Source organism: Phlebotomus papatasi, chromosome 3 (assembly GCF_024763615.1).
Source record: "Phlebotomus papatasi isolate M1 chromosome 3, Ppap_2.1, whole genome shotgun sequence".
Taxonomy (NCBI): domain Eukaryota; kingdom Metazoa; phylum Arthropoda; class Insecta; order Diptera; family Psychodidae; genus Phlebotomus; species Phlebotomus papatasi.
Window position 1 is genome coordinate 38,367,183 of NC_077224.1, and position 13,801 is coordinate 38,380,983.

The 13,801-nt window shown below is 31.6% G+C and overlaps 1 protein-coding gene across 3 annotated transcripts in view; it reads right to left on the reverse strand.

Moving 5' to 3' along the window:
• Positions 1-8,268: 8,268 nt before the first annotated feature.
• LOC129805570 (uncharacterized) overlaps positions 8,269-13,801 on the reverse strand; it is a 34,500-nt gene continuing 28,967 nt past the window's right edge. For all 3 annotated transcript variants that reach the window (XM_055853570.1, XM_055853568.1, XM_055853567.1), the window contains 3 exons: positions 13,339-13,621; positions 13,142-13,254; positions 8,269-9,556 (listed from right to left, as the gene is read on the reverse strand). In XM_055853570.1, the coding sequence (XP_055709545.1) occupies positions 8,375-9,556; positions 13,142-13,254; positions 13,339-13,621 (1,578 nt within the window). In that variant the 3' untranslated portion in view covers positions 8,269-8,374. The remainder of the gene's footprint in view (positions 9,557-13,141; positions 13,255-13,338; positions 13,622-13,801) is intronic.

Below are 13,801 nucleotides of genomic sequence, written 5' to 3' on the forward strand. Positions count from 1 at the left end.
GATTAATAATTTTAAAGTTGAAATTTTGAAACATAAAAAAAAAACCTTTTAGAGCTTTCCATGTAAAATTTATGAACGGGTCTGCACGGCACGATTGTTTTGACAACTACAGCAGAGTCTTCTAAATTCGAAAGCTGGGGGGGGGGGTATTTTTGACATTTCTCACCTCCCAAATTCGAACGATTTTTTCAAAACTAACGAAATTTATGTGCAAATTGTTATTTGAATCAAATTACCGTATTTTCACTGAAAGAAATCCGAAAAAGTTAAAATAACATTACGGAAATGTTAAACGACTTAATTATACGAAAACTTTTGTATCTAAAAGCTAATTTAAGGGGTTACATGGGTTTCTCAGGTAAAAAAAAATCATTTTTTTTGTTATTTTACAGTATAACATTTGAAAAATATTTTCTGAAAATTTCAAGTGAATCGGAGTAAAACTCTCGGAGATAGAGCAGTTTTAGTTATGCATTCCGCCCGCGCGCGCATATTGTTGTAAAACTTTAAACGCGTTTTCTCAAAACACCGTTTTAAAATGCAGTAGTAAAGATTACTCAGAGTCTACTGAACCGATCGTTCTGAAATTCTGCATACTTGTTTTGATAATTATTATCTAGTTTTTGAATGAAAGATTTGCACTTCCTTTAATCAGAACCATTTTTACAATACAAAATGTGTTGAAAAATAGGGTAAAATTGATACTTTTTTACAAAAACTTTTGCCAAAAATCCAAATTTTGTTTTTCTCAAAAATCCTTCCGAAAATTGTTCCAAAAATAATCAGGTACTAACGGTCGAATTTTCAAAATTTTTCAAGTTTTTTTTTATTTTGTTCTAAAGTTACTCTTTCATATCCAAAAAAGTTGGAATTTCTAAAATATTTTCTACACAATGAATTATTATCAGAAAAAAAGCCTATTTTTGGACCTGAGAGACCCATGTAACCCCCTAATAAAACTATTTTAAAAGGCAAAAAAACTACTAAAATTGGTTTTTCAATCTTGAAAAAATTACTTATAAGGTAAAGTACCCTTTATTCGACCGGTTCCTCTATTCGACCGGTAGATTTATTTATTCAATTTAATTATATTTGCTATAATATTTTGTGTATGATCTACCATTAATAGGTCAATTTTTCTTTAAATAATACGAATCAGTGACAAATTCATAGAAATTGATGAAATTCACCATCAAATATTCAAAAATTGACCCACCGGTCGAATAGAGGAACCCGGTCGAGTAAGGGTACTTTGCCTTATATTTTCAAAAGCCGTTTCCTTTTCGAAAAGTAATTTTAAAATAAGACTTACTTTGGGAACTCTTGTTGTAAAAGCTTTACATATACAACTATCGAAATTTATTTAGTTCGAAAAATCTTTTTTACAATAACGTTTTCGAAAGCTCAAAGCTTGTTCTTCTTCTTCTTTGTAAATTAATCAGGGCCGAAACGCCATATATTTATAAAATATTATCAATTTTGATCCATTGTCTTTTTGCAAACGCCGAAAAGCATGTTTTACGAAAAAATAGATACTAAGCAGGATGTGGGGCACCTTGAATTTGTAAGCTTTAAAATTGAGGTATTTTTGTCCCATTTTTAGACGGAACTGTGCCTTTTTATTACACACTTCAGCTTCACAATTGATTTGTGGGTTAGTGAAGATACATTATATCACGATAAGATCCAGTCCCATTTAAAAATGGAAGAAAAAAGCTCAATTTTAGATCTGCCCAAGTGCCCTCTTCCCCCTATATTTTTTTTCGAAAATCTGAAGTTTTGACACTTCATTTCTCTTACGTCTTCGATATCCGCGCAGAGTTCGAAAGCTCAAAACTAATTTTGACAGAACCTTTCGATCAAAATCATTGTCAGCAAACTATTTTTCGAAAAGTTTATTTTAACAGAAACTTTCAAAGTTGGTGAACTTTTTATTGAACTTTTTCATTTGTTTTTTAATGCTGAGTTTAAAAAAAAAACTGAGAAAAATGCTTATGATGATAAATTCCAAGCTATTAACAAAATCATTCCCATTGACATAAATGTGGTGTGTTAGTTGTTTTTGATGAAAATGAGTTGAAAAAACAAAAACAAAAAGCTTTGACAGCTTCCACAACAAAAATCTATGTCTTTTTGTGTATCCTGTAGTGAAAATATTTGCTGTTCTTTCCTCCAACTCAACCTCTTTGTCATCAAACTACACATTTCGTCGTAAAAAAAGGCAAATTTTCTTTTATGTTACCTTACGAGACAATTGAAAAAAAAAATCTTTCTTTTTCTATGCAATTATTAAGCTCGGAAAAAAATTAATTTCTTTCTTCAAAAAGAATGATGTCCTTCTGGCAAAAGAAATTGGATTATCATGGAGAAGATATCTATTTTTGAAAATTTCCATCCATTCTCATCCAATGTATCTCATGATTCTTTTGTGCGTTTTTTTTTTTAAAGATTGATTCGAAAGAACATTCTCTACTTCCTACCTATTAACCATTTTCTTTACTTTCCTAAAGCCTACAGTTTTCTAGTTAAAAAGAAAACGAGAGATTTCTTCATGTTTTTTTTTCCATTTGCTAAAATACTTATTCAATGTCACAATAAAGCATGAAACATTAACATCTCTATCCGCTTCACTTTCAAATATCTTTTCCGATTAGAATTCTTTTCCTACCAAACTAAAAGCTCTATTTTTACTTCGTTATCTTTTCACAATTTACACAAAAAAAAATCACCCTGAAAAAGGAACAATTTTTCTCAAAAATTTTAATCAGTGTGATTTCTTTTATTCTGCTACGTGCTTACAGAGAATTAATATTATTTTTTTACATCTCCTTAAATTTACACTTTGTTCCAAATTAATTTATTTTTGAAATTGTTCGTCAAACGTCGCAGAAAAGGTAAATTCATTAATTTTAGGGAGAAAAATGCTGAGGAAAATTCTTTTTTTTTTAAATGATTTTGTTTAGTGATCCTCGCAATTTCTCATGTAAAGTTGTCAAACCTTAGTATCATTTTTGTTGTATTTTTTTCATCTAGTATTCACAGCCATTTACACAAGAAACAGTTAAAATTGTTTTCTACACTTTTTTTCTGGTTGTTCCACCTCAAAGAGACATTAAAATTTACATATTTCTAGTCTAAAATTTACCCTCATTCTTTTCTTTGGCAAAAGTATTAAAAGTAGAAAAGTGAGGTTAAGTAGAAAACCTAACCTCTTTAGATTACAGATTAGATTACAGTGGGGGCGGTTCCTCGCGGAACCGCTGCACCCAGGCCTCCTTTTGGGCCCATTATGCATCCCCAGTTAAATTAATCCCTGTTAAGGGCAAGGTGGTTCAAGCCAGCCCGTTTTTCGGATAGACTCCATTAAACAGGGCGGCTTCAATCTTGATAACCTAACCTCTTTCTTTCTAGCTGGTTAAAAGGAAATTAATTATCTTTATGGAAATAAATTTTCCTTATTATTTTGGTCACTAGAGCGACAAAAAAAGTACATATTGGCCAAAGATATCTGAATAATTTTGCATTAAAAAAAAACTAAATGGAGTGAAATGAAGAATTCTGACCACAAGAATTGAACAATTCAAACGGTCAACTTGTATTTCAAAAGGAAAATTGTTTGTACACTGAGAGAAATCCGAAAAAGTTAAAATAAAATTCCGGAAATCTTAATTTTACCCTGTAGTATTGATCCAAAATCGGTGTAAATATTACCCTTTTTAGGTGTATTATGGGTTAAAGTTACCCTTTTTCCATGTTAATTTTACCCTTAAAAAGGTTTAAAATTAACATTAAAAAATGTTGATATATTTTTACACCTGAAAAGTGTTAAATTTCTGAGGAAAAAAAGTTAATCGCACCCTCTTTTTTTCTCAGTGTATAGGGTAACTGCACCTAACTTCGGCATAATTGTACGCAAGCGAAAAAGTCTTAAGATTGAAATGTAATATTTTTAATACAAATTGAATTTTTTGTTACTTCTTTTTAATGACTGTTTCTTGGAACCTTGTAGATACTTTATCGTCCTTAATTTCTCTAAATTCATTCTTAAAACATTTTAAAATGAATAACAATATAAACATAGCTTTTTGTAATATTTCGGCCACCTTGATTCTCATAGTTCCTTGCCCTTTCAAATCCTTTTTCACATAATTTTGTTCGTCAAAGTGACATTTTTGTCTTTTTTGCATTGAATGATATCTAGAGTAATATGCAAAAAATTAAAATTCATGGAAATTTGAACAACAAAAGAAGTGGCCGAAATTGCAAGCAAGCCGAAATTTTGTACAGTGCCCCTATTAATTGCCAGAAAAGTATACACAAAGAGGTTAGGTCCAATATAACCTCACAATCTAAAATAACCTTTTGCCCAAGAAAACAGAACAAACCCCTAATTTTAACAACAATCTCTCAATTGGTTTATTTTCAACAAACACACATCAATGAATTCCCCGGATGACAACCATAATATTTTTACAACAACTACACCAAAAATACCTTTTATTTTAAAGAATATTCCACTCAAAATAACCTCTTAAAAAAATAAACAAGGTTTTTTAAATTTTCAAAAAAAAAAAGAAAATTATAAAATGATTTTGCATGAATTTTTCCATGTGGAATCTTTCAAATCAAGATTGATAATAAAATTGAAGAGTGGAAAATCTTTTAGGTCGCCTGGAAAACTCCCTCGGTGTGAGGAGATAAAACACTCATCTGACGCTTTTTTATCTCCACCATCTGGTTTTTATTGTCTACAGATGAGAAAAAGTTATTTTTCAATTTACTTTGAATTATTGTCAAAAAAAAATACCATCGAAACGAATAACATTTAAACGAATGTATAGACAATTTACATGAAATATTAAAATAAATTTGGAGATTATAATAAAAATTAATAATTTCATTTAAAAAAAATACGACAAAAAATATTTCGAAAAGTTCTTTCGAAATTAAACAAAAACTAAGAATCAAGAGGCTGAAGATTTTACAACGAATTAGAAAAAAATATCATACGTCAAAATTACTTAGAATGAATATCCTTAAAATGACAGTGATGACTAAATAAGAATTTCAATACTAGCAAGAGGTATAATGCAACTCTAACAAATCGAAATATATTGGGCCTGATTCTCTTAATCGATAAAAAGTTTTACTTCATGATATAAAATATATTCTTTTATGCACAATAGGAAATAGCATAATTTGAATTGAATTGATATTATTTATTAAAAAAAATAGGTTATGTGTGCCTTAACCTTATTGACCCAGTTCTTATGACTATCCGATGTTATAAAGTTTAAATGCAATTTTATCATTAATTCGATCACGGGAAAGACAAATAATGATCAATGTTCATTTTTAAGATGTCTAGAAAATTTAATAAAATCCTTGTTCAAGGATTTATGAGAATATATTCCACACAAATGGAAATTGTAATCTAATCACTCGATCAAGTAATAAAAAACTCATTAAGATTGCACAGAGAAATTTTAGTAAAAAAATAAATTATTGGGCTTAATTTTCTTTTATCATGAAAATTTGAGGTTAAGCTTACATCCATGGAAACATAACATTAAATATCTGTTTTTCATTTTAAGTGATTTCAACATCGCAAATCCTTATCAGAAAGCGCTTTTATTACAAATAAATCTATTTAAGAAATAAATGAGCCCATTATGCTATGCATCTTTATCAGTTTTGTTTTTATCACAATCGCAAATTAGGAAATAAGATCCTTTTTCTGACTTTGAGAAATCATAACCTACATAACCTACATAACCTACAATTTCGAGAAAAACTGTGTCAAGAAAAAATAAATTTTAAAGTCTGAGGCTCACGTGTTTTATTTAAACTTTTTCTTCGCAAAAATAATTGTAAACTTGAATTTTTCTAATAATTTTCAATGGTTTTTTTTTATTTAAAATCATGCTAAAAATAATTCGTCTCTTAAATCATCAAGAAATTAGATGAAATATGAATTTGTTACACTTTAAATATTGAAAACAAAGCTTTCAAATAGCAGTAAATTGGTTAAATCATTGGTTATCAGTTTCCTACTATTTAGGTTATGTTAGATCTAACCTTAAAAAAAAACAAGATATATTTTAATGTGACAAAATCTTCTGATGTACCATTTCAATAAATTTTCGTGTATTAATTTAACCATGAAAAAATAGCTAAAGATATGAATCACACAAAAAAATTGATCCATCAAAAATTGGAAATTGGATCTATTTTTTTTAAGAAACAGCAAAAATTGAATATTAAAAAACTTTCTTCTTCCGCTGCTTCAAAACCTCTTCCTACTTGTTACATTTTAAAAAGGATTGCAAATCAGTAAACCAATTTAGACTTAATTTTCGCAAGGGTTTTGCTTTAGAAGTGAGGTTATGTTGCATCTAACCTCAAAAGTCTACAATATTTTTAAGAGAAAACTTTGTAATTTCAAATTTGACAATTTAAGAGATACAATTTTAAGTATTTAAGCATGATTTTCACTTCAAAACTTTATGGAACTCTGACACTTGAAAAATTCTAACCTAAAAAAATACTTCTAAGCCCAGCGAGCACAGTTAGCTGAAAAGCAACAGTTTTCGGCATATATTTGCTGAATCGATCAGCAAAAATATGCTGACTGGTCAGCAGGTCTCGAATAAAAGGTGCTAACCAAATATATGAAAATAGCATGCCTCGGGAGTGCCATTTTAAGGTTAGTAGAATTCAGCTGAAAATACATGTTTTCAGCTGAATTGAATTCGGTTAGCATTTGGTGCTCGCTGGGAGAATATTACTTGATTCAGCTTTAAATTAAGGCCGTTTGATACCGCCAAGAAATAAAACAATCTTGTTTTACTTCTTTTTACAGTGAGAGGAATCCGAAAAAGTTAAAATAACATTCCGGAAATCTTAATTTTACCATGCAGTATTGATCCAAAATCGGTGTAAATATTACCCTTTTTAGGTATATCAGGGGTTAAAGTTACCATTTTTCATGTTAATTTTACCCTTAAAAAGGTGTAAAATTAACATTAAAAAATGTTGATATATTTTTACACCTAAAATATGTTAAAGTTCTGAGAAAAAAAAGTTACTCGCACCCTCTTTTCTTCTCAGTGTATAGGGTAACTGCACCTCATTTCGGCATGATTGTACGCAAAAATCCTTACCGGTTTGGCAAGTTTGTATTTTTTTTTTCAAAGTGTTTAAAATTCCATTCGGACAACATCGATTTTTATCGGAAATGAATCAGTTAAAGTACACTGAGAGAAATCAGAAAATGTTAAAATAACATTCCGGAAATGTTAATTTTACCCTGCATATTGATCCGAAATCAGTGTAAATATTATGCTTTTTTGGTGTATTATGGGTTAAAGTTACCCTTTTTCATGTTAATTTCACACTTAAGAAGGTGTAAAATTAACATTAAAAAATATTGATATACTTTTACACCTAAAAAATGTTAAAGTTCTGAGGAAAAAAACTTAAGCGCACTCCCTTTTTTCTCAGTATAAAAGCTAGAATTTTCAGTGATATTACCATTTAAAGACTAAAAATATTTCAGATTAGATTCAACCAATTGAACCGATTGAACAGACACAATTTCCATTATAACCTCTTTATCAAATGAACTGCTCAGACCAATAAACTGTAAGAAAAATCCATTTCGAAAAAGGATGGGGTAATTTCACGCATACATTACTTTCGAAAATACACATTTTTAAGAAGAAAAAAAAATTTAGCAAATCGACCTGTATATTTTCAGACAGTGAATAGTCAAGAAAAACTAAATGAACAAGTAGTTTGAATATGGTTTATATTCTTTTAGCAACTCTTGAAAAAAAAAAGTTCATCTGCGTGAAACTGCCCCACACACCTCCAACGACTAAAATTTCGCATTAGGGTACAATGGAGAAATTTGGAACCATTTCTAATTTGGAATTTCCAGATTTATTTACTTTTTTAGGTGTTCTAAAGAAATATAAAGAAAAAGGTGTTACGTTTTTTCTTTCTTTTTTCTTTACTGAAGCGTTCCAAATTGGAAATGGTTCCGAATTACCCCATTCTACCTTAGTGTTCAAAAATATTGAAATCACTGTCTTAAACACTTCAAAAAATCGCCTAAAATCTTCAGCCGATCATTTTCAATGTGAACGAATTAAAATTCAAATAAAAGAATGAAAACGTACTACACTAACTTTTTTTTTTCTAAAGATGAGTTTGATGAATTTCACTAGCGATAAAAAAAAGATCAAAAATAAAAGATAGCAGAAAAATAGAGCACATTGAATCCAATTCCTTTTGCCACTTTGTAATCATTCGTCTATCTAATTAACAATATAATTATTTAAAAAAAAAAAAATTAAATTGCTCAAGATTCCTAAGTTTTTCCCCATTTCTTCTTTTTCTTGACCATTGTCACTTTATCCGGAGACTTTCGACTACCACTAGCACTTTTTGCAGAAGCATTGTGCTTGATAACGTACTGCAATTCTTGTCGCAATTCGCGAAATGTAAACGGAGCTCCACGATTGCGACTTGGAATCTTATCACCATCATCGTCTGGGGCAATGGGATTCGGGGGTACTTTTGAGCCTGAGGCAGGTGGTGGTGGAGATGGAGGAGGAGACGGAGGAGTGACATTGAATCCAATTGAATGAGATTCAAGTGGTTTGGCCACCAAACGTTGGCAATTTTCATCCACATGGCCCACAACAGAGACACCTTCTTGACCGTTTGCCTGATGATGATGGCCTGTACTGAGATCTCCGGCACTCTTGCACGGAGATCCCACACTCAACTGCTTATCGCAGAGTGATGAATAGAAATCCGTAGAATCGAGACTCTCAGTTGAATGAGGTGGCCGAAAAACGACACTTTTGGCCAGAGTCTCCCGAAAATCCGGATCACTTCGCATATTTGACAACCAACGCAATTTTTGACTTCTGCTCTGATGGCAAGAATTCCCCGGACTACCAGACACAATTTTAACACTAGCTGACTTTACTTTAAACTGCTGTTGGGGCGTCTTTGACCGCGAACGCCTCCGACGCCTTCGATCATCTTTATGCCTCACAAATGTCCTTTTTGTCTCCAAAATTTCATTTTCCACACAATTAGTCACCTCCTCAACCTCATTACTCCCACCAACACCCCCAATAACCACCAAATCCTCATCCCCACAGACGGACAAGGCACATATATGGCCGGAATCATTGGGCAATATAGTATTGGATACAAAATCAGAAGAAAAGAAATGTGATGAGGTGTAATTGATCAAACTACTTGATGCATTTGCAGTTGCTGCTGTTGTTGGTGTCGATAACTCACCAGATTCCCAGCCATCCTCCTCCGTGGACGAATCTGTACATGATGCCTCAGAACTCTCGGACGGCGTATGTGCACCTGGATGGGAATTGAGCGTCGCCACTGATGGTGTATTATTTTGTGAATTGCGATGGTTCACATGGTGGAGATTGTTGCTCGAATGATTATTGTGATGGTGACTTGTGCCACGGACATCATAAGAATCGGAAGGTATCCGTTGTAAAATTACTTGTACCTGCAATAATATCACAAATAATCTCTTTCAAGACTCACTCCTCTCCCATTTTTAACACGAAATTTAAAAAAAAAACTACAGTGGGACCTCGATAGAGTCAACTTGGACCCAAATTGACTCCGATAGAGTCAACTTTTCCTTTATTATTGAACTAATTATATTAGGGTAAGTGTGCCAAATTTCGGCATAGTTGCATGCAAGTGGCAAAGTCTCAAGTTTGAAATGTAATATTTTTAATACAAATTGATGTTTTTTATTGCTTTTTCTTAAAGCGTCTCGCTTGTCGAAGCTACATTTTTTGTTATTCTTTTGTATTGTATAATCTTTAGAGTAAGTAAAAACTTAAAATTCATGGAAATTAGAGGAACAAAAAAGGTGGCCGGAATTGCAAGCGGGCCGGTATTTGGCACACTTACCCTATATGATTTTATCGAAATTAAAATCAGCGTTTTGGCGTATCAATGTAACGTTTTTAACACAGGAAAATCATTTATGTAAGTACATGGTAATTATTATGATAAAATTTGTATATTAACCTTATTGTAATCATTTTTCATCAAAATAATTTTCTTTTCGTGATTTTAAGCGTTTTGATTGAAAGTTCTCTTGTCTTAAGATTTTTTTGATTAAGCCTATCAACGCAATGTAAGAAATTTTGAGCCAACATTAATTTGTAAGTGAGTAATGTATCACAAACAAAAAAAAATATGAACTAGAATTACATAAAGAAAAAAGTACAGAATGCTAAATTTTTGAGTATAGGGGAAAGTGGTCTGCCTTTGAATGCTGCAGCCTTTGAATATTGTAATCTTTTCATTTTTCTTTAAAGCATAAATTCTTTTCTATTAATTATTAGATAGCTATTCATAATCCTCACAAGTCATCAAAAAATGCAGACCCTAGCTCTTATTTTCTAGGTGCTAGGGCAAAAAAACGAAACTGAGCTCTAAACTGTAATTTTGATGTTCCACAATTCATGTGTTTTTTCATAATCAAAATAATTTTTCTAACAAATCTTCTATTGTGAGTCATAGAAGGTTATTCTTGGATGGTATTTCTCCAAATACATTTTGATTCAGATGAGACAAATTTTGTGGGTGATAAAAGTTTGCAAATATTGCTCTGCGGCAGCCTTTGAATCTTAATGTTGTGTGCCTTTGAATCCTGTGTTTCCATACATTGAAACATCTGACAGCTTCCTGTCCGGGAGCAGAATAGAACCCCTACTTTGGTCTGACGAATGTCATACAAATACTTATCTTGCTCCGGCCGGGATGTTTCAAAGTGACAATTGTCAACTTCAAATGGCGTTTTCTTATAAATTTTCAAGTGAAAAACAGTGCTTCAGAAAAATGTAAAATATGTTGTTGTATAATGACTTTTGACTACAGTGGTGGTTTTATTGAGTGCATTAGGGTTCATGCTAATCAATTATGGGCCGTTTAATGTTACAGCCCTAATATTTTCAGTGAAAAATTAAGATTCAAAGGCTGCCTCAACCACATTCAAAGGCAGACCATTGTAGGGAGCAAATCATTGTTTAGATTTAGAATTTAACAATGTAACAAAAATGCTGAATTGCATATAGGATGTTTATAAGACTTCAGATTTGCAAAGATGCTGAGTTCAAAATTATGATATGTATCACACTTTGTCTTTGTATCACACTTGTAATGAATCACGAATAAAGCAGAGTAGATTTGGCAGTCAGAGCGTGCGGTTTGATTTTAAGAATACGTCCGATATACCATGCAGGCTGCCTTTGAATATATCGACATCACATTTTCAAGTTCCTCACCAGGAAAAACTGAGGACTTGCGAGTCCTGAATGGGGTAAGCATAAAAGCTCAATGAACAAGAAAATTTTTTGGTGTAGTGCAAATTAAAACTCATGTTGTAGTTTACTCTGAAAAAAATCTCAAATTTTGAACATCATTTTTCGTTCAAAGGCAGACCACTTTCCCCTATTATAGTGTAGAAAATTTTTTTTAAATTTATTTAAACTTTTTAAAGAACTTAAAAATAAAAAAATAAAGTTCTTTAAATTAATTTTAAAGAACTTATTTGTTTAAAATATGTACATGATAAACGATCATAAAAAATTACCCTTATGATCCATTTCCATTAGGAAAATTTTCAGATTTTTGTAATTCCTAATTCGGATTAAAGCTCGCAAAAAGCCCAGTTTTGAATACGAGCATCTCGCTAGCATTTGTTTGTTTTGGTTTAGATTCTGGGCAAAAAATGCATGAAAACAATCGAAATCTTCATGAAATAACTGCGAAAGGATATCTTTAATCGTTTGGTGCGCAAATTGACGCAGGGAAAGTGATAACGAGGGGTAATTGAAACCATTACCACTTTAAAACAGCAACGTTACCGTTTTTCGACGAACTTCTAAGACTTTGCCCGCCTTTACCGTAAATCACAGTTCTGGGCACAAGTCTGGGCATACTGTATTCCCAATACAGGGACATTTTCTCACTGCACGCACTATTTTTACCTTCAAAGACCCCAAATTTCCTTGAATTTCCTCTAAAAACACCTTCACTGTGAAATGAAAACAAGTTTTTTTGTGGGCCGCTCAGCTGACAACTTAGTGGCATGCAAATATCAGAAGAAAACTCAATGGATAGCGCTATTCCCCGTAGGAACAGTCTGGAAAACTGTTCCCAATTTTTATTTTTAAGCTTTTATGAGAAAAAGTTCAACCAAATTGAACTTTTTTTCGTAAAAGCACCTTTTTTCATATGGAGTTGAAAATTTTCTGAGAAATTTGTTGAAAAATTTCTCAATGGAAAAAATGGCCCATTATAAAAAAAAATTGTAAATTTATTTTAAGTTACAAAAAATACGATTTTTGATGGTGAAGGGGTGGGATGTGGACGAAATGAGAGTCACCAGTTTACTCATTAGGTTTACTTATTAGAGGGTCGTCTGAAGACTCTAAGTCGATATCTCTAACCATTTAGCGCCCATATTACAGAACATGAAGAAAATGAGTAAAATTGGTTTTATTGCTCTTTTTGTGAAGCTTAGAGCCATATGGCATAACGAAAAGAACTATCAATCTCTTCATCATAACATCGTGGATGGACTTCAATATTACGACATGAAAAGTAGTTTATACTTATGATATTTACTAATTATAAAAACATTCCGTAAAATCATCCCCTAATCTTCAATTTTTTTAAATAAAATATTTTACTATCGTGTTAAATTTATCAAGTACAAACATAAAATAATACCCCATTCTAATTGATTTTTTTCGGACTCCGATAGATCCAACAAATCCAATAGAGTCAATAGGCTTGGAAATAATTAGTTGACTCTATCGAGGTCCCACTGTATGAAAATTCTATTTACTTTTGGCTTGAAGTTTAACATTTCAATTAAAAATGAAAAACGGAAATGATTCTCTTGAACATTTTTTTTTAGTACATGACTGTTCTCAAGTGCTTCTGCATTATCGACTTTTCTTTGTGTTGGTTCCTGTCTCGACTGTTTGGTTGTTAAGCTTTAAGAACACGTCAAGAATTCTTATCCCAATAAATAAGAAAAAAAGATATAATAATTTTAACTTACCTCAAAATCAGGTGAAAATATTTTATGTTGTTTATCTTTGTGAGCGTCATCTAATTCAAATTTCGTTAATCGATAGACTAATTTGGAGGAATCTCCTTCCGCTGGAATATTTCCTGCAACAGCATACACACGTTAAAAAAAACGTCCAAAAAGTTAAATATTAAATCAAAAGAAAAAGAATTAAATGTCAATCTAACCTTCCGTCTCTTCATTGACGAAATGTGTATTGAACCAGAAATGAAACAGCTTATCTTTCTTGATCACGCCTTTGTATTTGAACTGAATCTGAATATCACCAGATAGGGGAATGCAGCTATCCAGCTTGATCACAATTTGTCCATCACCATTCCCTTGCGATCGTCTAACGTCCAAAACACTGTCCTCAAGCAGCCTTTTGCCGTGCCAATCCGATATACTAAAACACACGCTCCCCTGATGGCTATTAAGTAATGGCGGTGGTGATAATTTTAACTCACAAATCTACCCAAAAAAAAAGAAATCCAAAATAGGTCAATCAGATAATTTAAAAAAAATACAAAAATGTTAATGAATATTTTAGAAAAGAAATCAAGTCAGGAATTATAGAATTTCCTCACACATTTAACTATTTTCTTTGAAATATTGATGCTTTATATTTTGAAATTTAATATGCATTTGTTG